At 35.0% G+C, this 25,846-nt stretch overlaps 1 protein-coding gene across 25 annotated transcripts in view; it reads right to left on the minus strand.

Annotated features, from left to right (window-relative positions):
- The window catches only part of PDLIM5 (PDZ and LIM domain 5), a 212,063-nt gene that overhangs the window by 5,650 nt on the left and 180,567 nt on the right, over positions 1-25,846 (minus strand). For all 25 annotated transcript variants that reach the window (XM_072755634.1, XM_072755633.1, XM_072755631.1 and 22 more), the window contains 3 exons: positions 18,320-18,494; positions 4,661-4,841; positions 2,103-2,223 (listed from right to left, as the gene is read on the minus strand). In XM_072755634.1, the coding sequence (XP_072611735.1) occupies positions 2,103-2,223; positions 4,661-4,841; positions 18,320-18,494 (477 nt within the window). The remainder of the gene's footprint in view (positions 1-2,102; positions 2,224-4,660; positions 4,842-18,319; positions 18,495-25,846) is intronic.

A 25,846-nucleotide genomic window follows, 5' to 3' on the forward strand; every position in this document is an offset into this window, starting at 1 on the left:
TTCATTTCCAACTTGATTTATCTTTCTTAAAAATCTTCAATATTCCTCAGCACCACTTGCTCAACATATATACACAGAGTCCTACTATGTGCCAGACACTGATGGGGGATATAGAGGTGAAGACAGATGTGCCTACTCTCTTTACGGTGCTTACATTCTCATTGGGAGCAAGTGTTGTCATTTATTGTATTTTTAAAATAAGTCATAATAAATAATTTCAAATTGTGACAAGAACCATGAATAAAACAGTCATGTGATACAGAATAGTTGGGTATAAGTATGTAACAAACACTCCATTAAACAGGTGAGTTAGGAAATGCTTCTCTAAGGAAGTAACAGTTGTTCTGAGATTTGACTAAAAAAAGGCAAATATCACCACAGAAAAGCTGAAGAACATATCAGAAGAAACAGCAAGTACAAAAGCCCTGAGGCAGGAAGGGTCTTAGCATGTTTAGAAAAGCAAAAGGGCCAGGTATGCCTAGAATCCAGTGACAGAAGGTAAGGTGGTAGAAGATAAGGTTGGCAAAGCAGGCTTAGTAAGGAGAATAGTACTCAAGTGGAAGCTGAGAGGTATCAAGCATAATCTGAGTCACATTGAAACAAAATATTATCATAGCTGCTATTTGAGGGTCGGGAAAAAGAAGATGGACCATTTTAGTTGGTGATTAGAGCCATTCAGCAAAGAGTGAGTTGGATTTAGTTGTGACTATTGACGTGGAGAGAAATGAATGAATAAATATATACTGGGGTTTGGGATAATGGATAGTGGGGCATTTGAGATGGGAAAGGCTGAGTAAATAATAAGAATAGGACGTTAAAGAAATACAACAAAAATAGATGAAGTTGATTAGAAGTGACATTTAAATAAATCTACAATAATATTTTTTATTTTTCTGTAAGCAATATTTGAGTTTAAAAAATCTGACTTCTTAGACTACACTAAATATGATATTAAAGCTAGATAGTTTTATATGTATTTACTAGATAGGGACCATCTGCCAGTTAGTCAAAATGCAAATGTTAGACAGTTGCACAGCTTAATTTTAAAACAAACAAGCTCTTTCTTCAGAAGAATTAGGTGAAATTACAAAATGTGAAATACTCCGATTGAATCAAGGTAGGCGCGTTACAGCCATCTTGTCCCCAAATAGCCCATAGATGGGATAAGTTCACTGGAATTTTCATAGAGCTTTCTGGTTAATAGTCTGGCATAGATCTGGACTGGTCTTAGCTAGGAGCTAAAAGGAATTGAGTGAGCAATAAAGGGTGAAGTGATGTTGACTAGCCTCAAATCAGAAGGTGACTGCTCCTTTAATAGTGTGCTGTATTCCTTAACCTCCAGCACCACACTTGGAATTTCAAGGTAGCTCATCAATAAAACTCCATATGGAAGTGCTGTGGTAGTGAATGTAGGCATGACAAAGGGAAAATATTTTATTTTTTGAAACATATGTGTGGTACTAATATCTAAGTAAGAGTAATGTTAATAAATGTTATGAAAGTTCACTTTATATAGCCTTTGGGAAAGAAAAGAAGTGTTCAGAGTTCAGGTAATTAAGATAAATGTAGTAGACTGGTCCTTAGAGCCCAGTTTATTAAAAATAATTTTACTAGGGAACAATCCAAGTCAAGGTTACCCTCCCATTCAGTAAGAAAAACAAAGGACTTCCAATTTATTGTCAAGACAGTTGCCTTAAAGAGCAAATCAGTATCACATTCAAAAGTTGATAATTTCTTCTTCTTCTTTTTTTAAAGTTGATCATTTCTAACGTTTATAACCACTCAAAATTCACTGTTACAGTGTAAGAGGTGGCTTTAAGCTACACAACTTTGTAGCATTCATATCCATAAGTAAGATATTTTCCTACTAGGTAGTGCTTATATGTTCATTTCTCTTAAAGAAGTCGAGAATATCTGTTTCGATGAAGTCACATAAAAATTTTACATAATATTTGCTATATATTTAGAGTAGTTTTAAATGTCCCTTAAAAATAGTTAGGAAATCTATTTTGCCCAGTATTTCCTTTCAGCTTTATAGGAATATAAGGGCTAAAGTTTTATCTTTATTCAAAACTTAAGAACTAGTGGCTTTAGGATCTTACCAGTCTCACAGTATGGTTCACCATCCTCCAAATGAAAAACATTATTACGAATGGGTTTTCCACAGGCCACACACACAAAACAGGAAACGTGCCAAGTTTGTTTCAAAGCATTGATGACTTCCTGTTAGAGAAAGGTATTTGGATGTAAAGAAAGATGACAATACAAAAATGCTTATTTTACTAGTTGTACCAACATAGCCCTTTTAAACTGGCCCAAAGTAGATACATGCTTTTGTCTTTACTATGAGCTTTTCCTCTAAGTAACAGATGATACTTAAGGACACACTCACAAATCATCTAAACTGATACACTATATAATATGTGTGTTTCCCATAAATACACATCAATAAACTTAAAGAATGATTATTGTGTTTTTTAAACATTACACATGTGATGAATAAAGTAATAAGCATTTCCTAAGTGCTTGCTAAGAAACATTCTGCTTTCTTTCAAAAGGGTGTCAGGGAACATTAACTTACAAAGGTTTCAAGTATTATCTTGAAAATGTCATGGAGGAAAAAAAAGAAAATGTCGTGGAGGAAGGGCAAAACATTTAAAAATTAAAACAAACCTATGCTTTGGTGCATTATGGAAGCAATAACATAATCAGTGTAATCCAATCAGTTTAGCACATGTTTAGGATTCTGGAAATCAGCTATGACTACGCTAAGCACATACTCAAATGAGTGTCTAAAATTTGAATTATAAAGTGTGGATTCTAGTCAACAATGGCGCTAGGGTTAAAAATAGCAATATCGAAGACTTGGGCCAGATTTTAATTAGTAAAAGAAGTCTTGAGAAACTGGTTTTGCAAGGAATCATTTCTTTGAATTGAGAGAGATAGAGTCCGTTTAACATTATTTTTAAAGAATAGTTAACAAAATGGGAATTTACTATTTCCATAATATTTATCATAAAAAAGAGGATGCTACAGATAAAGTATGGTTACAGCTTTGTAAATGAATTACTTACAAAGAGCAAACGGGGAAGAAAATATATCCTAAGGTAATAAAAATTGCCTAGGATTCCTAAATACATAGGCCATTTAAATTTTCTTTTTTACATTTTCTGGTATTTTCTAACTGCTGTAGACTGAAATATTTTTCATAATAAAAAATTGTTAAAATAAAATTACACAGTAAATTATTAGCCTTAGAAAATGCCATACCAAAATTCACACTGAAGGATACTGAGGAGAAATGATGGTTTAGCTCCAAAAAAGATCACCATGAACATGTACAACAAATTACACTGAACCAAATCATTTCTCAAGGTTTTTGGCATTTATTTCCCTTTCTATCCTTGAGACAGATTACTATTCCTTCTTTAATAGGAAATCAAATAACTAAAACACAATCCAGAGAATCTGTCTCTGTAGTGAATTTCTGACCCATCTCTAAGGCAATGAGGGTAAGATTTCCATTTCCTAGAACCTCATCTGGTTCAAAGACTGCTACCTGACTTTGTGTTATTATTCTAAAATTTATAGAATATATTTATATACTAAAAGAATATTAATATATATTCAACTTATTACTTGTCATTTGGGAATTTACAGCCTATATCATTCTATTCTTTTGTTCCCAATATATTGTACAAATTAATAATATAGAAGTATTTCATGTAGTATATTTACAATTTAAATGTCCTCAAAGATTTAGACCCATTTAAAGATGTAATCTGAAATTCTATGTATTCAAAATTCATACTAGCTTTTCTCTCAAGATATGAATTAAAATTTCATTATTATATTTTTATAGAGAGAATATTAGAATTCAGCAATGCCATTTCTATCCTTTATATTAGCTGTATGAGCTTCATATGACATCAGGCACCTTGGATGCTTCTAAAATAAAATTCCAACTCCTGGTCACCCATAGGAAATGACGGACCCTTTATTTGTAAATTGCAAACAGGGTATTCTAGAGCAGGAAATTCATTCATTCATTATTTATTATATATCTGACTCCTAAATTACTCCTTTTTTGAAAAGAAAAAAAAGGTGCTTATTTTTCTATCACATGTATATGCTCATAAAATAGGTTATATTTTTAAACATTATATGCATTTAAGAAAAATATATCATTTATAAGCCTCACGTTTTATGTATTTCACGAGATCTGTGCCCTGTGCTTGAACCCTGACAAATGGGGAAATGCTGCTCTTATAAAAGCTATGGAATTTAATTTAAAACAGTGAAGGTGTCAGTTCTGAGAACTCTGATGTGTGTGGTCCTGTGCGACCTCTTCATTCCTGAGCAAACAGGGTCCTGTTGAGGTAGCACACCCACAGTAAATTATTTTTTCCCCACAGTGGCTAGACTTTCACTAGACAAGCGAGCACTCAGTAAGACAAAACCAAAGACAACTTAACTCCTTGAGTCTGATACACTTCTACAGAGGTCTATTTAGTTTTACTTTACAATAATAAACAGTGATGAAAACAGAGAGGGGATCAAGCAAGAAGAAAATAAAAAGAAAACTGAAGGAAAGGTTTCAAAACCAAAAATTATTATGCTTTAAAGTTCACTCAGAATAAACATGTTTCTGATAACTTACTCCAAGGATCTTCCTTTGGCATCGACCACATTCAGGAGCAAAGAATTTCTCATAGCACAGCTCACAATACAGGGCTCCCTTTTCCTCTACAAATCCAATGTAGGCCATTGTATTTTTGCAGTGAGAACAGTTAAATTCTTCTGGATGCCAAGATTTCCCCAGTGCCACTAGGAATGGTCCCCTGCCAGAAGAAAGAAAGAGATCAAGTTGGCTTAGGAATAAAAGTTTCTAAAGTTAGCTTGAATAGAACCTCTTTTAGGAATGTCCAAACAATTAAATACTTGCTCACTTATCCTTCTCAAGGGTTGAAAACATGGGTGCTGTAAATTTACATAGTAAATCTCTGAGTATTTATGTGAAGAGAAAAAGAGGGAGCATTAAAAAGCACTTAAGGAATTCTTTCGAGAAAGGCCTTTTCCCCCACTTTTTTCCATCTTCAAGAGATTTGGTGGTTATGTTTTTTGAGCTGCAATGAGTGGCTCTGTCTATTATGATTATGAGTGAGAATGAGGATGTTAACTCTAACAGAAAATGAAGTAACCAGAAAAAAATATATGGTTTAGGCAGAGACAAGAATTTGACATTTCTATAAAATAAACAAAAGAGAAATCTTAATTTGGTAATGCCAGAGTCTTAAAAATGGTAATAATTATTACCTGAGGAAACACTGCAGTCAATTTCTGTTCCCCACACATTGTTTCATTACTTATTTCTTAACTCTATTAAGCATATCAAATGTTTATAACCCCTCCAAATAGACTATGGAAACTGTCAACTGGATATTAACAGACTGCTTTGCAGCTACTTAGAAAGGTTTTATTTAATTAAAACTTGAATGATTTTTAATGCACATTTGTATCAAGGTAACAAATGTTTGTAAAGAGATTTTTTTCCATTAAATATTATACAGTCATGAACTGATAAGATGGGTTTGGTTTGCTTGACAGGAATCCATTATGAAGCCTTATCTACTCATGAAGCCTGCAGAAACGAACCATTCTAACCTCTGTAACATACTTTTCAGTAGCTCCATCACACTAATTTTTATTCACAGAGTGGCTTTACCTCCAAGGCACTTTTACACTTATCCAATTTGTCCATGCAACATTCCTGTGAGATAGACCAGGGCAGTTATTACAAACTCAGTTTAACAGATGGAGAAGCTGAGATACAAAATGTTCAAAAGATATGACAAATATCATAAAATCACTGACTGAGTGAAGGTCAGAAGCTGAATTTCCTGATTTCTAGTGCTGGTGTAGTCAACTGATATTCTGCTTTTCATCTCATTACCATCAATTATCATCACTGAGTGACCACAGAGTAATTGTCAGTAAGCAAGGATACCTGACTTCTAGGCAGATTATTAATAGGAAAAGTCAGAGTAATGAGCATCACAAAATCGAAGCATTTTTTTGTCTTTGACAATAACATAAACTTTAGTATTCTGTAACTATTTCCCATTGGGAAATTCTTTGGATATACACTGATGTTTACTCAGAACCAGCATCTAATTCTGCAAGTCAAAAAAGTAAGAAGGCTCTTGATGAATGGTAAAAATGTGTTCTGTGAAGTATAAGAGGGTATTTTCTAGCCTCATTTTGGGTTAACTTGCTTTTTTGTTTTTGTTTTTTTATTAATAACATCCCAACTTTTATTGGCTAGAGCATGCAATTCTCAGCATTTGAGACAAGTAGTTTATTATTATTTTTTTCAGCTTTAGGGCATCATAAGTTTTGTTTTGTTATCACTAAAAAGGAATGTCTTTGTTAACTGTTTCCTGCCAGAAGAAAAGGGCTACAGATCATTTATTCTGTCACCAAACTTTGGGTAGGTTGTCCTTCAATTTTAAGCTGGATTATAAATAACAGTCCAATACTCAGTGAGTTCTTCCCCCTCATTTTCTCCATATGTATTTGGCAAGTAGATTTAAAAATAAACCAAGGCGTCACAATGCCCAAAGCTAGATAAAGTTTTATGACTGTGCAAAGCTTTTCTACCAATTGGGCATCTAGTTAAATAAGCTTGAAAAATCTGCCAGGTTAAATTTACTCTGACCACAAGATAGGGTGTGATAGAACTCTGCTACCATTTGTTTGAATACTAAAGCAGAGTCCAAAGAATTTGTTAGGCTGAATTTTTTTATTAGGGCACATCTTCAGCTCTTCCATAGGCTGGATGTTCCCTTGAGGCCAGTACCCTTATTTAGCTTTCCAGATTGCAAAAGAAGTCAATCCAACCTCACACTGTGCACTCCACAAAAGTATGGTATCCACCTGGAGTAAAAAAAGTTTACTCCTGGAACATGGCCATCAGTGCCACCAAATATTTAACAGAATTCATCTGAGGAAAAAAAAAAAAAAACATTTAGGAACTGATTGATGAACATATAATCCATTTTCTAGATTTTCTAAAATATGTGTTGAAATCAAGTCAGACTAGCTGAGAAGGAGGGTCTGCAACTTATAGCATACCGGGCCCAACATACTTCACAGAATTAGTCCCTTAACAACCAGTGCTCCACATGATACCATCAGTCTGCGCTGACACGTGTCATAGGAAACAGCTCTGTAATAGTCACCCTTGCTTTTTCTCTAAGTTGCTATTGAGAGTGTTACTTGTTAGATCACACAGGGTCATTTTCACATGGACTCCTTGAAGAAAGTCCTTTCAGGTTCTTGTAACAAGAACAGTTTCGCTTCTTCTGAGCAATAGGTTTGTTCTTTTACTCATTTAATAGTAAGTTTAAAAATTCACTTTATTTTTTCGTTGACCATTAGAAGGTTTAAAGCCAAATTTAGTCTAACCCCAGGCAAGCATATAGGTCATTACAATAGGTTTTGTTCAGTCTCGATGGCAAATTTTTGTCCAGTCTTCATTTTTAATGGTCCCATTCATGATTTTCATTCTTCATTTGCCTCTTTTGGAATTTAGGAGATTTTCTTATATTACATGTATTCTTAAAAGTGTTTTAAAAGGTTTCTAGAATAGTGTCTACTAAAAACAAATTGATTAAATTTAATTGAATCATCCATTAAAGGAATAACTTCAAGATATTTCCTTAGTTCCTTATCAAATTTGAATAGTGAAATGTCTTAACAGTAAAGAAACTCCCTCTGCACCTTTAAAAACTGAACTGAAAATGACCCTTGCTCCTGCCAGATCTCCTTTCTTAAACATGCTCAGTGCAGGTAGTGGCCTAGCTGGATATTCCCTGGTCCAGTTGAAAGAGCATCTTTCCCATAACGCCCTTGAAGTTATGTATAGATTAAGTAATGAAATCTCTTACATATAACAAAGTACTCTCTTCTCTGTCTTAGCAGAGACTGATTTAACAAAATCATTAACACAGGATTAATACTGTAGAAGTTCTTCTTGTTCCAGGTAGGACTGGTTTTCCATTTGTGAACTGGAACAACAGGCATGGGTAACTGCAACGTGGAATTAAGTCTGCTTCTACCTCTTACTATATTCTTTCCCATGGCCATTCCCAAGTACTCCTTGGTTGACAAAAGAGGGGACAACAAGAGTTAAAGCACTGATTGGCTGAGAGAGAAAAGTTACTCTACTTTGAAAAAAAAAAAAAAAGAGAAAAGTTACTCTACTTATGAAACTTCTACTCTGTTTATCTTCTGTGAGACTCATGCCAAAGAGAGAGAGAGGAAAAAAAAAAAAAAGGAAGTAACAAAGGCAGGAAAAGATGTCAAAAGGAACAGGAAAAGGAACACGAATAAAAAATAAATTTATTATTTAAAAAAAAGAAAAAAGAAAAGCTTATATAGTGAGAAGGTGAAAGGGATTACAAATTTCAACAGGCATAATCTAACAGGGATTCAGTTTCAAAATCAAATGTGTGCTTCTTACATCCCTTTATTATTTAACTCAAATAATAAAGCTTAGTAATAGAAATTAGCTCTATAAATAGATGAAGAAAATATGAGAAGCTACTTAACATTCCTAAGAACATGTATATGATGATTTCTCCAAGGCCCAGCTACTTGAGATTAAAAACTGTATTTGACCAAAAGTTACTACATCAGTAGGAGCTAAAAACAAAAAAAGCTAAGAAAAACAAAAGAAGTTAATCAACAAAAGTTAAAAACAAAGCCACATAAGGGACACCTGAGTGGCTCAGTGGTTGAGCATCTGCCTTTGGCTCAGGTCATGATCCTGGGGTCCTGGGATTGAGTCCTGCATCAGGCTCCCCGCAGGGAGCCTTCTTCTCCCTCTGCCTATGTCTCTGCCTCTCTCTCTCTGTGTCTCTTATGAATAAATAAATACAATCTTTAAAAAAAAAGTCACATAAATAACCAACTCATGCTCAAAAATAAAAATAGAATCTGATACTCTACTTAATTAGATATAATAATAAAAATGTATAAACAAGTTTTATATTATGGTCAAGTTTTGGGTAGGGCCTGGCATGAACAGAGCCCAAGAACAAAGAACCAAAGGAAGAGTTTTCTGAAATAGAAAAGATTATTGGGAGAAATTACACACACACAATCACAAATACAAGGCACATGCAGAAAGAGAGAGTAAGAGAGAATGAAACACCCTTGAACATGATAGTAAAGCACACTATCAAGACTTAGAATACTCACAATTAGCAATATTAATAAACTTACCCTCAAATTAGAAGTGCTGTACTTTTGATACCCTTAATTCCTCATTTCCAGTAAATTATGTCTAAACTTCCCAATTTGGAGCATTAAATAATATAGTTCTACCTTCACTGAGTATCATCATCTTTAATTTGTAAGCCCTCTAAAATACTGCATTTATTTATTTATTTTAGATTTTATTTATTCATTCAGAGAGATATAGTGCGAGAGAGAGGCAAAGACATAGGCAGAGGCAGAAGCAGGCTCCCTTTGGGGAGCCCAATGTAGGACTCGATCCCAGGCCCCAGGATCAGGACCTGAGCCAAAGTCAGATGCTCAACCACTGAGCCACCCAGGCGTCCCTAAAATACTGCATTTAAAAGTTTGTAAGGCCAACTAGCTTTTAATTTTAAAGACCTAAATGACCCACTGTTCAAGAATAAATGCATGGGTAAAAAGAGCCTGAACTTAACAGTGAATAAAAAAGACAAGTTCTAAAAAAGGGTAATATTGATAATTCTTTAAGCCTATTGGAGATAATTATACTCGGTTATTTATATTCATTATTATAAAATCTACAAAACAGGACATATGTTTCTATATATTAAGACAAATGAGAGATAATTTCAACTTGGGAAAACTGTTATCATACATTCCTCCAAATATTTTTTAAAAGTTCATTTATCAACTGAATGGATATTTACTAAATACAATGATATATGCCAGACACTGCTCTAGGTATAGACAATACGGCAGGAAACAAAGTCACAAAAGGCCTTGCTCACATAGAACTTATGTTCTAGCATGAGGGACAAACAAAAAACAACAAATTTAAGTGTAAGGTGTAGGGGGTACTGTGTAAGGTGGTAGGGGGAGTGGAATTTAAGCAGGGTGGCCAGGGATACCCTGATATTTGACCTGAAGGAGACAAAGGTGAGCTATGCAAATATCCAGGGGAAGAGAATCCAGGCAAGGTAAACAGTAAATGCAAAGGGCCTGATAAAGGCACCTGAGGAGTCTGAGAAACAGCAAGAGATAATGAGATGGTGGTGGGGTGGGGGTAACTATGTAGGGTCTTTAGGCCATTGTAAGGATTCTGGCTTCTACCCAAAGGGGAATCATTATGGGGTTTCAGCAAAAGAGTGACATGATCTGATTTATGTTTAATCAGGATTTACTCTAGTTACTGTGTTGAGAACAGACCGGTAAAGGGCAAGGGCAAAAGCAAAAAGGTTAATTAGAAAACAAATTTATTATCCCAGGTGAGAAAGGATAGTGGCTTGGATCAGGGGATTAGCAGTAGTATAAACAGTAAGAAAGGTTCAGATTCTGGGTACCTTCAGAAGTCAAAGTCAAAAGGATGTGCTGATAGATCATGTGAGGTCTGGGCATCTGAGAGAAGAGAGCTGAAGAGGAGAGGAAGACTGGAGAAGGGATGGTATGTTAGGTAGGATTCTAATATGGCCCCCAACATACCCGCCTTCTGGTATACATGACCTGTATGATCTCCTTCTTTAGAGTGTGGGTGGAACCTATGAATACGATGGGACATCACTCTTATGACTAGTTTATTTTATATGGCAATAAGGATTATGCAGATGTAATGTAAGTTCCCTAAGTTGACACTGAGTTAATCAAGAGATTGTTGTTTAGAAGTGCATTTATTTCCACATATTTATGAATTTCCCAAATTTTCTCCTGTTATACATTTCTAATTTCACTCTATTCTGGTCAGAGAATATACTCTGTATGACATCAGTCCTTTTACAAGTATTGAAATTTGTTTTATGGGTTAACATGTGGTCTATCCTGGAGAATGTTCTATGTGGGCTTGCAAAGAATTTCTACCCTCCTGTTGTTAGCTGGAATATTCTATAGAGGTCTGTTGAGTCTAGTACATAGTGTGGCTCAAGGCTTCTTGTTGACTTTCTGTGCAGTTGTTATATACACTATTGAAACTGGGATACCAAAGTTTCTAACTATTATTGTTAAATTGTTTATCATCATTCCCTTCTATTCTGACAGTTTTTGCTTCATGTATGTTGGGGCTTTACTATTAGGTGAATACATATTTATAATTGTACCTTCTTGATGGATTGAACTTTTTATCATTATAAAATGTCCTTAATTTCTCTGTCAATACCTTTTTTCTTAATGCCTATTTTACCTAATAGTAGTACATACAGTTACTCCAGCTCTCATTTGGTTACAATGTTTGCATGATGCATCTTCCTGTACACTTTTATTTTAAATTTATTTGTGTCTTTTAACCTGAAGTGTGTCTGTTATAGGCAGCATATAGCCAGATTATGATTTTATCTACTCTACAATTCTTTTTTTTTTTTTTAATATTCAGGGGGGTGGGACAGAGACACAGGCAGAGGGAGAAGCAGACTCCTTGCAGGGAGCCCAATGTGGGACTCGATCCCTGGACCCCGGGATCATGCCCTGAGCCGAAGGCAGTTGCTCAACCCCTGAACCAGGCATCCCTACTCTACAATTCTTTTAATTGGAATGTTTAATCTATTTACATTTAATGTAATTGCTGATAAATTAGGAATTATGAGTGCCATTCTGTTTTTTTTTTTTCTCTATGGCCTACATTTCTGTCACATTTCCTACATAAAAGAATGAAAGAGGAATCAAGGTCATCAGCTGACATTGAAAATGGGAAATAAGTTATTAGAGGCTTAAGGAGAAAAAAGAAGATATAAGTGGCTTTCTGGGAAAGTGGAAAAGTAAACACACTAGAAAAATACAGCAGATTTTTGTCATTATTAAGAATACATCTGAGATTAATAGTCATGAATTTAAAGTGACACTGATTAGTATGGTTGCGGGTTTTCTTCCAGTCACATCCACCTTCAGGTGTGGGCACAGGTGTGGGCACTAGTCTGGATAAAATCAATAGATTTTATCCAAACTAGTGGTTTCAGTTAAGTGAATATGATGAAATGAGAGATGAGCAAAGAAACTGAGGGTATATAAAGGATACTGACTAATAACTGACTAAGGAATTCAGAATAGATAAGGGAAGTAACGATATTGGGACCCAAAGGACAGTGAAAAGGTATTTGGATCAATGAATTTGAGGTTGCTGGGAGATAGGTAGGGAGTGGTTAAAGGATTGGTGGAATTGAGGTAGTAGGGAGAGAGTGGAGATAAAGGCAGTGGTTCTTGAAGTAGAGTGAGGTGCTTAGAAACAAGATTGTGAAGGAAATGTAGTTAATGGCAAGGTCTAGGACATGAATGAAAATTGGTGGCTTAAGTTAACTAGAGGAATCGCTAAAGTAGAAAATGTCAGAGAATCAAGAGACCTGGATATCAGAAGGACCATATATATAGATAATGAAATCACCAAGATAGATTTCCATTGTTAATATATTTTCCTGAGGCAAGATTAATTTTTCAATTTTACAACTGTGACAATTTAGAACACTATAGATATCTCATGATTTTCCTAAGTACCATGATTCAGGACTCCTTACTATGGATATAAGGGCAGTACACATATATTTCTTGTATTACTGTAGGGTATGATGTACCTCTCACAATGCTTATATTACTACATTATGGTTATCGGTCCCAGGGCTTTGGCTTTTCTATCAGATGATAAAATATATGAAAACAGGAACTGTTTCTTAATTTTTATATACTCTAGTGCCAGTATGGAAACTTGCATATGAGCTTTAACTTTTTTAATATTTATTTTCTAAAATTGGGATATAAATGACATATAACATTGTGTAAACTTAAGATGTATAATGTAGTGGCTTGATATGCTTATATATTCTACTATGATTACTACACTAACAACAGCTAACACTTCACAAGTTTTCAATAGATATTTCTTGTATAACACTATTGATTTTATAAGCAGACTACTGAACCTTATTGCTTGTCATTCCTTTCAAATAAAAGAAATTGGCTGTGGAAGCTAGATAATCCTCACCACTCCTCTTTGTACCAAAAGGATTCTGGATGTGTTTCTCTATTAAACTTAATACCACACCAATATGGTTGTTGATTTGCTTGTTTGTATTTTTTACTAAAATATAACTGTAACATTTTGCTAGGACCACCTTAAAGTAACACAAATTTGGTGGCTTAAACAACTCAAATTTCTTTTTTCAAATTTGGGAAGTTAGAAGTCACACAGATAATAAATGGTACAACCTAAATTTGAGCCCAGAATTATTCAACTAGTGTTAGACAGACAATCAAGGTGTTGGCAGGGTTCCTCTTTTCTAAGGTCTTTCTCCTCGGCTTATAGATGGCCATATTCTCCACATGTCTTCACATGGTCTTCCCCCATATATCTCTCTGTGTTCAAATCTCTTCTTATAAGAACACCAATCATACTGGATTACGGCCCACTGTAATGACCTCATTTTACCTCCTAAAAGACCCTATCTCCAAAGATAATCACATTCTGAGGTATTAGGGGTTATGATATCAATATGTGAATTTGGTGGGGATACAATCTGGTCTGTAACAGTAACTTCCTTAAGGGAAGGGACTATGTCTTTAACTTCTGTATCACTGGTGCTGAAAGGGGATGGTACACAAAATACTTCATGAGTGTTACTTATAGAATGACTACATTTCTACATTAGATAAGAAACTGGAACAGTGAACCCTGGGTCATCCATGAGTCTAAGAATGCATGTATGTGGTACAAAGTCATTCTGATGGGGAGGTAAGAATTTTTAATTATTCAATCTATTATTTACTCCCTTCTGTCTCACTTATATACTAAAACACTATGAATAAGTACACTGCTGCACTCCAGTTATGGCAGGCCTGTTTAAGCTGTTTTTCTCTTGATTTAATACAGTAACATATATGACTATACATATATGTATTCATAACAGTTATATATTCATATATTAATATACCTTGAAGTATATTTTATTTATACAAAATTAGAATCATACTTAAAAATATATTTCTTTTTTAGTCTTTATAAAATACTACAAACATTTTCCTAAATAACAGTTGAAACATGAATAAAATGTTCAAAGTTAGATCAGAGCTCAAATTTAGGTCTTACCATTTATCAACCATGTAACTTCAGGCAAATATGTGACTTCTCTGTGCCTCAGTTTTCTCTTCTACAAAATTGAGGCAATTTTAGTAACTGTCTCACAAGCTTATAAAGAATTAAATGGGAATTCAGTAAAATTCTTAGCCAATACTTGACATATGCTAAGAACACATTAAACAATTATTATTATCCAAAACCAGGATCTTAATGGCACCATAGTATTAGATGCTGAACATCTGTGTTCATTCCAATTTTTCACTATAGTAAATCTGAAATCTTGGTCTATATTGTCTTGCTCATAAAACTTGGTCTTATCTTTGGCTATTTCCTTAAATTCAGGGGCTAATGCATTACAACCAGGAAACTTTCTATTTTCAAGTGAAATTTTAACCAAAAGGGAGAATGAATAAAATCTATTAATAAGGGACCACTGAGAGATTGAAATGCACAGTGAAACAAGCAAAAACCCCTGCTGACCTCTCCTTGGGGTGACTGAGATGGCTTGGTATGAGGAAAGTTTGAAAATCACTGAGCAAGAATCAGACCAGTAATGTTAAAAACCTCTCTCTCACTGGATTAAACAATGGGTTGCCTTAACGTGATTGTTCTGGTGCTATATTGCAGGCAAATACAGAACAATAGCACTGTGGCTATTTCTTTTAAGCATTCCATAACTAAGAAGAAATTCAAGCACTATAAATCCTATACTTCTTTCACAAAGATGATAAGCTAAAAGTGAATGGTTTAGTCAACTCCAGGTAATACAAGTAGTGAACAGATTTTAATGCCACCAAATATAATAGTCAAGAAATAAACTATAGAGTTTTCATAAACTCCTTCTATCAGAAAAACTAAAATGTGGTTTTGGCTACATTAACCGATTTTGTTTCCTTAATATACCAGCACCCAACTGTCAATCAATTCACGAGTATAAGAATCAAAGAAATGGTACTTCTATCATAAATGGATTGCAAATGTTCCAGGGCAAACTTAATCAAAGCCTCAGCAGAATTTCTTATCCAAGTGTAAAAGGCCATTAACTAATCAAAGTAATGTCTGTTTAGGTACAACATTCATAACTCTTTTCAAAGTTCAAATAAACCAAAACATGTTAAGCATTACATCCAAATAAAATGTTCTATGCGGTTTTAAGGTATATATGTTCTATAAGAGATAACTAGTTCAGTACTAACATTCTGTAATTTTTCTGAAGTTTTCCAAAAACAATTAACTTTGCTAAAAAAATTAAAATAAAATAAAATTTGCCTTAGTTTGCTTTTACTTAAAAATGTTTCTTAAAATTCAAGATGTTTAGAAAATATATTAAAAAACAATACAAATTATAAAGAAATAATATAAATTATACTGTAGAAAATAAGAAATATAAAACAATCCTAAACTTCCCAAAACTCATCAGGTTACAATACTCTGTATTCAAGATATCAAGTCTGGAACTTCAGCTCGTTTTTGAAACAGGTGTCTAAGAGAATGTCACTTGATCTAACGAGTCTTTGCTTTGGTAAGTGATACTGACACTGAGGCCAAGAACAAGAATTATGCTTTGACTAGGTCTCTGAACTGACCACAGTATATTCAAGCTACGTTAGCATTTGAACACCAAGCAAATGTGCTATGTTAATTACTGTTATATGATCTTGACATGAACTAATCCCTGTTCCTATTAACTTCCCCAGTAAATGAAGCTTTAATGCTTAACTGATAACAGTGCTGGGATAATCCAGAGCAATATAAAATTTAACAGATGAGGGAACAATAAGTGATGGCCACTTATCTTATTAACATAATATATATTTATTTCACATCACAGAAAGATTGTGCATTAAAATTATATCCTGGCCTAGCATTAAAACTGAAACCAAGGCAGGTTGGGAGGGGTGGGAATGTAATTTCCTGGTTAGATCTTTGTATTTTCTCCACACATGCATTGGTACTTTTGATTATAGGATATCACAGAATTTTATAATCAGACAATATGAACCAACAACTGATAGGATTTGACAGTTTGTTAGCCTATCCAGTAATTGCTTACAACAGCATACAAAGAGCAGTGACTCTTGTCTCCATTATTGGTGTTTTTATCCAGAATATAGTATCCCTAACCACCTTATTAATATTAGTCCTAAAAAACTACTAAGTACAGTTAATTAAAAACATACTTTTAATTATTAGAACAAAGCAGTACCACTCTAGAGTCAATTAATGTATGTATTTCTGTAAGGTAGTAACCTTATAGTACCACTGTTAGGAAAGTGACTTTAACCAAACTGATAATATGGTTTGACTACTTGGGTCTAGAGTCACGCGTGATCTGTTCAGGTAAAACATTCACAAATGCCTTCTGTATATTGGTTACTGTCTAGACTTGGAAAACTTCTACTAATTTTCTTACTACTACCACTGCTACTGGCTAATTCTTATTAAATGGGTATTCACTGTGGAAAACACGTTTAAGTGAAAAATAAAGCTTACAAAATACTGTTATATTTTATAATATATTTTATATCTATAATATATAAATAATAATGTTTTTATATATAATATATAAATGATAATACATATTATATATATAATTCCATTTCTGTAAAATAACATCAGTCCTTATATGCATGGGTTTTAAAGGTGTGAACCCAGATATTCTTAGTGGTTATCTTGGAAGATAGAGTTATGTATGAATTTTTATTTTTGCTTTCTGTTTTACTATATTTTTTAAATGTTAAATGAACATTTATTTATTAATTTTTGATTTATTTATTCAGGAGAGACATAGAGAGAGGTAGGCAGAGACACAGGCAGAGGGAGAAGAAAACTCTGCACAGGGAGCCCGATGTGGGACTCGATCCCAGGACCCTGGGATCATGACCCAAGCCGAGGGAGACGCTCAACCACTGAGCCATCCAGGCATCCCACCAATGAACATTTAAAATAAATAAGCTGTTTTATTTTTAATCATGTACTGTGTGCTGTATCCTTGACACATTTATTATTTAATAGTAGGTCAGAGAAAAGAGTATTTATATTTGGTTTTTTAAATAAAGTACTGAGGCTTTTTGGGCTTCATTTTAAGTATTAAGTAGAAACATTATCCTAAGTAATAACTACATCATAGAGTAGGGGAAATGCAAGTAAGCCTTAATCTTATTCAACTTTAAAGAAGCCACTGTTCCAACTATTTCAAAAAGGATAAATTAAAAGTAAGAAGAGCGCCTAAGCAATCATTTCAAACTATCATTGTGAGTTGCCAACACGGCAACTCACAGAGGAGGCAATAAGGTTCAGTTGGTGGAATCCCTGCAATCAACATTCTTATCTATACCTCCTAATATTTTAAAAACCACTTATTAAGAAATGCTCAGAGGTTTATTAAGAGTCAATATAGAGCACTCACTTAAGATCTCTGGCCTTTTTTCCCCTCTTAGAACTTAAGAGACAATAAAACAGATTTGGATAAGAGATATTTTAAAGAAGCAGGTTATGACCTAATCTAAAATTAAAAGTATTTATGAATATATCTGAAGGTAATTTTATCTTTCAGTGCTTTGGTATTCAAAAATCCAATCTTCTTTTCTCTAGGGCTCAAAGTTCTTTATTTTATATCACTAGTTATTTTTCATCTAAATGAAAAGTCCTCACTTTTACAATTTGTAAAAGATTGAAGTTCAGATAAATGATCTTCAGGGTCCCTCTAAGTCTTAAATTTTATTATTCTCTGAAAGGCCACATTAATAATTATTTTTCTTAGTTCTAGTAAGAATTAATAACTCAGAAAATTGGTATTTTTAGTTTTATTTTCACCGAGTCCAGAATTACTTTTCATTGTGATAGATTCTAATATATATATTCCAATTTATCTACTTCAATAACTATTACATAGAAATATACTAAGAATAATCTCACTAATAAAATTTCAAATCTTTCAGAATACTAAAAAAAAAAAATCAACATTGGTATTAAGTACTTTCAAAAAAATTTCAAAAATGAATAACCAACCTGATGACCTGGTTACAATGGGCACACATTGGAGTTCGTTTCCCTGCTGGAATGTGCTCAGCTCTTTGCACTAAAGTATCCTGGTCACCTGGCTGGGGCTGTCCCCCAGCTGAGTTGGCTGGTGTTACTGCTCCTGATGAAGCTGCACTGTTTGAGATTCTTCCAGGGGAAAGCACTAGGAGTTAAGACATAGAAGAATTAGATGGGGAAAAAGCCAAATATGACTTTTTCTAATAACCAAATAATACGTTGGTTATTAGAAATAATAACCAAACAAAATCTACTGATTTATTTGCTCACATATACGGAGAGGTTATGTATCAAACACTGGACTGTGACTACAGAAATAAACAGAAAAGAAAATCAAGGATTACAACACAGTGAAAGAGTTATGACAGATGAACGCATTTAAAGAGCTATGAATGCACAGGGTATTTATTGTAGGAAAAGTAGAGTCGCCTCTGCTTCCAAGAGGAGATACAGTTAAGGTGAATATTGACAGCGAGATAGTTCTAGTCATCTAGACATCTCTGCTAACCATCAATAGATTTAATTCCAAATACATCAGAGGAGTATTAAAAATCTTAATGTGTTGAAGATAACAAAAATAAAAATGAACTCACTGTATCCTCTCTCTCCCTGTATTTTCTAATTACCCAGTAGTATATGGTAACTACCTAAAAACCATCCTAGGACCTTTCCGCTATATTGGGTACTGCTGATTTTATATAACAAATACTTCTTGATTTTGCCCACTCATCTCTACTCCTACAATACTGTCCTGATTGAGGTCCTAACTGTCTTGCTAATTGCCAAAATGTCTTGTATCTTTTCTTTTTTAAAGATTTTATTTATTTATTTATTTATTTATTTATAAGATTTACTTATTTATTTATTCATGACAGAGAGAGGGAGAGAGAGAGAGAGAGAGAGAAGCAGGCAGAGACACAGGCAGAGGGAGAAGCAGGCTCCATGCCGGGAGCCTGATGTGGGACTTGATCCCGGGACTCCAGGATTGCGCCCTGGGCCAAAGGCAGGTGCCAAACCGCTGAGCCTCACCCAGGGATCCCCTAAGATTTTATTTATTTATTCACGAGGGACAGAGAGAAGAGAGAGGCAGACACAGGCAGAGGGAGAAGCAGGCTCCATGCAGGGAGCCTGATGTGGGACTTGATCCTGGGATTCCGGGATCACACCCTGAGCCAAATGAAGTCGCTCAACCACTAAGCCACCCATGCATCCCCGTCTTGTCTTTCTTAAAGGCTCTTCCCAACTGCCACCCAGAACTGAAATCTTATCAGATCACAATGCTGTATAGGCCACATCAAGGATCCCCCTCATTTCTGACCACTGAATGTATTCCATGCTTCTAAGCACTGCATCCAGATCCCTCCAGGGCTCTATGCCTGCTCTACAGCCTCACCTCTCATCACTCTCTGCCTCTGTTTTCATGCTGCAGCAATATCAAAGGCTTCACATTTTCCTGTGAGTCTAATAAGCACAGGCTGTCTTCACTATCATTTCTCTCCTCTTCTGTGTACCTAGTAACCACTATATATCATTTAAGATTTAGCAGAAGTCAACTGCTCCAAAAATCTTCCCTGAAGTACCTCTCCCCCACTGCCTATGCCACATAATCCAGATTGAATGTTTCTCTTTCACGTTACCATAATTTCTGTGAAAGACTTTATTATTGTTTCTACTTCATATATCTATGTCTTTTCTTCCCCAACTAAATTGTTAAGCTCCCTAAGAGCAGGAACTATGCCTTATTCCTCACCCTAGCAACTAATACAGTATCTAGAATGAAGGAACAAATGAATAAATTAATGAACTGGAATCAATACATAAATGAATGAATGCGATATCTGTGAGGGAATGAAATGAACAGGCAGTCTGCTCCTTACCCACAGGCAATTACAATGTAGCAGAAAAGAAAGAACAGGGGATCTCTGGGTGGCTCAGCGGTTTAGCGCCTGCCTTCGGTGCAGGGTGTGATTCTGGAGTCCCGGGATCAAGTCCCACGTCGGGCTCCCTGCATGGAGCCTGCTTCTCCCTCTGCCTGTGTATCTACCCCCCTCTCTCTGTGTGTCTCTCATGAATAAATAAGTAAAATCTTAAGAAAGGACAACTTTTGTTTATAATAAATAATAATATAAATTAACTGCATGTATCTGTATTGACAGGATTCATATTACAGGTGTGGTTAGAATTAGATGGTTAATTAGGATAACTGAAAGGATTACTCTCCCTTACCTGAATAAAGCCTGTTTGCAATGATGTGCAATTACAGATCCAGAAACCCAGCTTTAATAATACTTAGCACATCTGCATCTGGCACTTGAGCTGTGAAATGGCACTTTATAGGACAGCAAGCTTTACTATTGCCCTTGTTTCAAGTGACTCAACTGGGATAGAACATGTTTCATTCCCTTAAAGTCACACTTTATCTTATAGAAATGGGAAAGAAAATTACTGTATACATGCTCTTCCTTGTTACCTCATTCACTTGCACAATTTGCTCTTCTGTGGGTCTTCCATTTCTATATCCAGACCCTACTTCCCTTAGAGCAACAGATAAGCATTTTCAATGCCAAATCCTGTTCTTGTCTTTAAATTCAAGACATTCAAAATGGGTTTGATCTTTTTACATCCATTACCAGCTCTTCCTAAGAAGTCCCTCCTGTATGTTTGAATTCTCCCATTTACTCAGGCACACCCCTCTGTCTCCTGTGTGCCTGACAGTCCTCAGACCTTAACAAGTGCTTGACTCTAAGTGCTCCCAAGGTCTGTCCCTTCTTTTCAATCCAAACTCCTGGGCTATCATTTGAGTCCCAGTATTGAATCCCTCAAGTCTGGAAAATCACAAATCTCCTAACCAGACTCTCTGCTGCCAATCTCTTTTCAACCTTCTCTGCTAGACTATTTTTCATACTACTTTCATCATGGTTTCTTGCTTATTCAGTCTCGTTAGACCAGTCCTTCAAGGAACTCACTCCAATCTTCTTTACAACCTTATCATCTATGCCCACTCACATCCCTGTCTATCATCATACCTATTATACTTATTTAATATTTAATTTGAGCCATCACTATTTGAAGGCACAGCTCCATGAATTCAGGCAAGATTAGCATAATTTTAAAAATTCTATTTGAGGCAAAGAATAATTAAGAAACTGGCCCAAGACCATGTAGCAAATAAAGGTCAATCCTGAACCCAGGCAGTTTGGCTCAAGAGTCAGTCCTCTTAGGCACTATGCTATAGGTTACTCACTGTCCCTTCATCATGCCAGGCAAGACCCTGCTTCTATGACCATCAACCAGTGAAATGTCTCTTTATTCAGTCTTACTCATAGTTTTCTGTCTACAAGGCTCATGGAAGTTCCATTTCCTGAGTCCCCCTCCACCCCGCTGCCCAATATTCCCAGAGAATCCCAGCTAGAAGTCTTCTCTTAACATCTGCAACATCCCTGCCTATATAATTTATCAGTATTTTATAATACTTTTTCCTTCCTAAGTCAACAATAAAATCTTAAAGAGGAAAAACTATAATTTTTCTACCCACTATCAGAAAATTGCCTCATAAATAGAAGGCAAAAAAATAATATTTAATCAAGCAAATATTGAAGGTTCCAAATCACTTTCATTTTGCCTTTTTAGAGAAAATATTGAGATAGATATTTTTAAAATGTGGATTAGGTTCAGGATTTCAAACCATGGGAAAGTTACCAATTGAAAAATCTGAAAATCAGACCTCAAAGAGAGTGAAACCCTTTCATCTACCATATGCCTTTATTTTATCACATTATCTATGCATAAGCCCTAAAGTACTGAGTCACTGAGACATTTTTAGCAATAAAAGAGTGTAGTAATTCTCCATCAGTCATTGTAAAATGGGACATAATCCATCTGGCCCATGCCTCAAGGAGAAGGTACATAGGGAACTAACTTATTTAACATGAGAAACCATCCTTAAACATGAAACATGTGACTGTGTCTTAAACACATATAATTAAGCTCTAAGCTCACTGCCATTCCTTGCTTGGAAATAAAAGCCTTGTTTTCTGTTACTGCCCTATTTTAACCACTTTGGATAAGACTGAAATTCTCACACCTCTGTTTTGTTGCTGTGTTGCTAGTACATTGGCCTGCACACAAAGCTACACAAGCTTTGCTAATTATTAAGTCTTGAACATTTCCAAGGCATAGTTACTTCCCGTATGAATAAAATGATGTTTCATTTCTTCAGACTGGATTTCTCACTACTTTAGATCAGAAATGGGCAACTTTTGAGTCATCAAGTGCCAAGCCCTGGCCTCTGCTCACTTGGCTTAATGGGGAGAGGGAGGTGTAAGTAGGTAAGGTCTTGAGACAGGGAAGGCACCACAAAATGAGCCCCATTTCCTCAATAATTCTGTAGAGAAATGCACTACTGTGCAGAGAAAAACAATCTTCCATGGGTGGTACAGAGACCAAAATACTGCACATTTATCGAACCTGTCATAAAAACCACTTTTATGTAGAAAAAAAATATACATCGCTTCAGAGTTAGTAGTTTAAAGATGACAATCTACTTATTTGGAATAAAAACAACTATTTCTTTTAAGTTCTACTAGAGCTATTAAATACGATCATTAAATTAGCCCCATTTCATAATCTATGAATCTAAGTCACAAAAAATTTAAGTGACTTACTCAAACTGAATAATGAATGAGTCAGTAGTGTCACAATGAGAACATTAGGAAGAAGTTAGTTCTTGACTCAAGTTTTCCTTTTTAACTTTAATCTTAAGCAACTGTCATTAAATTTGGCTTCTTTGTGGCTAATCTCTACCCCACAGGGACCATGTTGGAAAGTTAATTTTTATTCTTTTGTATAAAATACAGCACTACAAAATGCATCCAGAAATTTAAAGCTACTAGCTACTCTCTAAACCAATAGTATTAGTGAGAATATCTTATTAACTTTAGAATGGTTATTTATGAATCAACTAAAGGTTGAGAATGACATACATTCATACCTATTCTATGTTTTTGTTTCTTAGCACTAAAGGATTATAAAGAATATTATTAAATAAACATAAATTAGTATATAAAACTAGCAGCACACTAGAATACTTTTTCAGTATATAGGATGGAAAGCTGTCAAATATGCTGAGTTGCTAGTTTTCCAAACAATGGAGAAATCTAAGAAACAATACATTTTTAAAAAGCAAACAGATCCCTGACTTATTAAACATGAATTTAACTTACAACATGGAAATAAAGTCACCTCTTTTGGACTACAGACTATAAATTGGAGATGAACAATTTTTAAAAATTGAGTCATTAATTTAGGTAGGATACCTACCTCCTGTTGTTAGGAAAATCTCTGTAATATTTGGAGAAGATATAATGAAAATTCTTCACCCTAGAAAGATCTTAGCTGCATTATTTCCCAAACAGGTGATTCAGGTTTGTTCTGTTCAGCAAATTAGTTAACACAAGTTTTAGGCAATTTTAGATAATTATAATAATACGTGTAACGTGTATAATATTATAATTACATACTATATAATATTATAAAATACTATAAGGAATTCAAAATTATCTATTTACTGTGTTTCAAAAATAGCTCAGCTTGTTTATACAAATAGTTTTTGGAGAGAAAACAAGAGATTAAGACCAATACAACAGTTGGTAGTACAGTGTGTGAATTATCTGAAATCAGATGTTTTCTAACTGTATTAAAAATAAAGTGGGTTATTTGATATTTTTGCTTTCTATCCCTGCTCAAAAAAGGCTATTAATTCTAAACCAATACATAAAAAAATAGTAGTGAAAATTATAATGTATACATTAAACATCTGGCCAGACTGTACTTAAATTAAATAGGCATGAAATTGATTGGCTAATTCTTTTTTTTTTTTTAAGATTTTATTTATTTATTCATGAGAGACACAGAGAGAGAGAGAGGCAGAGACACACACAGGCAGAGGGAGAAGCAGGCTCTATGCAGGGAGCCAGATATGGGACTAGATCCCGGGACTCCAGGATCATGCCCTGGGCCAAAGGCAGGTGCCAAACCGCTGAGCCACCCAGGTGTCCCAAATATTCTTATTACTGATATGTAATAGGTGAAAAAAAATACTACATCATGTCAAACCTTACTTGGAAACTTAACTTAAGCCAGTTGGGGCTGGGGTGGGATGATTGGTTAATTCTTTTGGTTCAAGTCAAATTTTTCAACTACCAATAAAATATTCTTTTTTTTTTTTTAAGATTTTATGTATTTATTCATGAGAGACACACAGAGAGAGGCAGAGACACAGGCAGAGGGAGAAGCAGGCTCCTTCCAGGGAGCCCGATGTGGGACTCAATCCCAGGACTCTAGGATCATGCCCCAAGCCACAGGCAAACGCTCAACCACTGAGCCACCCTGGTGTCCCAAATATTCTTATTACTGATATGTAACAGATGAAAAAAACACTACATCATGTCAAACCTTACTTGGAAACTTAAGCCAGTTGGGGCTGGGGTGGGATGATAACCCAAAATAGAAACTAAAATAACAACAGATGTAGCTAGCTAGTATCTTCTAAGGTAGATTAAGACGTTGTGCTTCTGAATTAATGAATATATCATTCAGTAAAAGAGCAAATTTGGTGTTAGAAGATGAACTGCTCACAACAATATGAGAAATATGTAACCTAATGATTTCTTACCATCTCCATAGTACATCTATCCTTCGTCTAAGCCACTAACATCCCTTGCTTGACTTACTACAGTGACTGCCTAGAGATCTTGCTTCTACTCTTGTCAACAATACAGAGGCTGGAAAAACCTAAGTCAAACCTATGCTCAAAACCCTCCAACAGCTCCCTTCTAACTAATGATCCTCTAGAATCTGATTCCTACTACCTCTTTGACCTGATCTGCCACTTTCCCTTTGCCCATTACATGAAAGGCTCACTGGCTTTTTCACCACTTCTCTAAATGGCCAGTATGCTTCTGATTCAGTGCCTTTGTACTTCCTCTTCCCTCCTCCTGGAATTACTGTTCCTAGTTATTTGCATGGTTTTCTTTCTCATTTCCTTCAGATTGTCTTCTTAAAGGCTATTTTATTAATGTTGCTTTCTCTCACCATCCTATATGAAATAGCAACCCCCTACCACAAACCAGCATTCCCTATAGTCCTTCACTGGTTTATCTTTTTCCACAGTGCTCATCCCCATCTAGCAAATTTTCTATTCTTTCTATTTTTTCTATTCTCTACCTCTCCACACGTTGAGGCCAGGGACACTGTTTGTTTTGTTCACTGAAATGTCTCCAGCACCTAGAACCATCCCTGGCATATTGCTTAATATATCTTTATTCAGAGAATGAATTGACTCCAGTACCAAAATTATTAACTTCCCATTAAAAGGAACCAGACTCCTTAAAGAAACCGCTAATTCTAGGATTAGGACAGAAAATAAACAGGGGAAGTCTAGAATATCTTATCATATTAGAAAAGGAAGAAAGCTATCAAAGACTACTATGGCTGTAT

The sequence above is a fragment of the Vulpes vulpes genome, chromosome 4, assembly GCF_048418805.1.
Source record: "Vulpes vulpes isolate BD-2025 chromosome 4, VulVul3, whole genome shotgun sequence".
Classification (NCBI taxonomy): Eukaryota; Metazoa; Chordata; class Mammalia; order Carnivora; family Canidae; genus Vulpes; species Vulpes vulpes.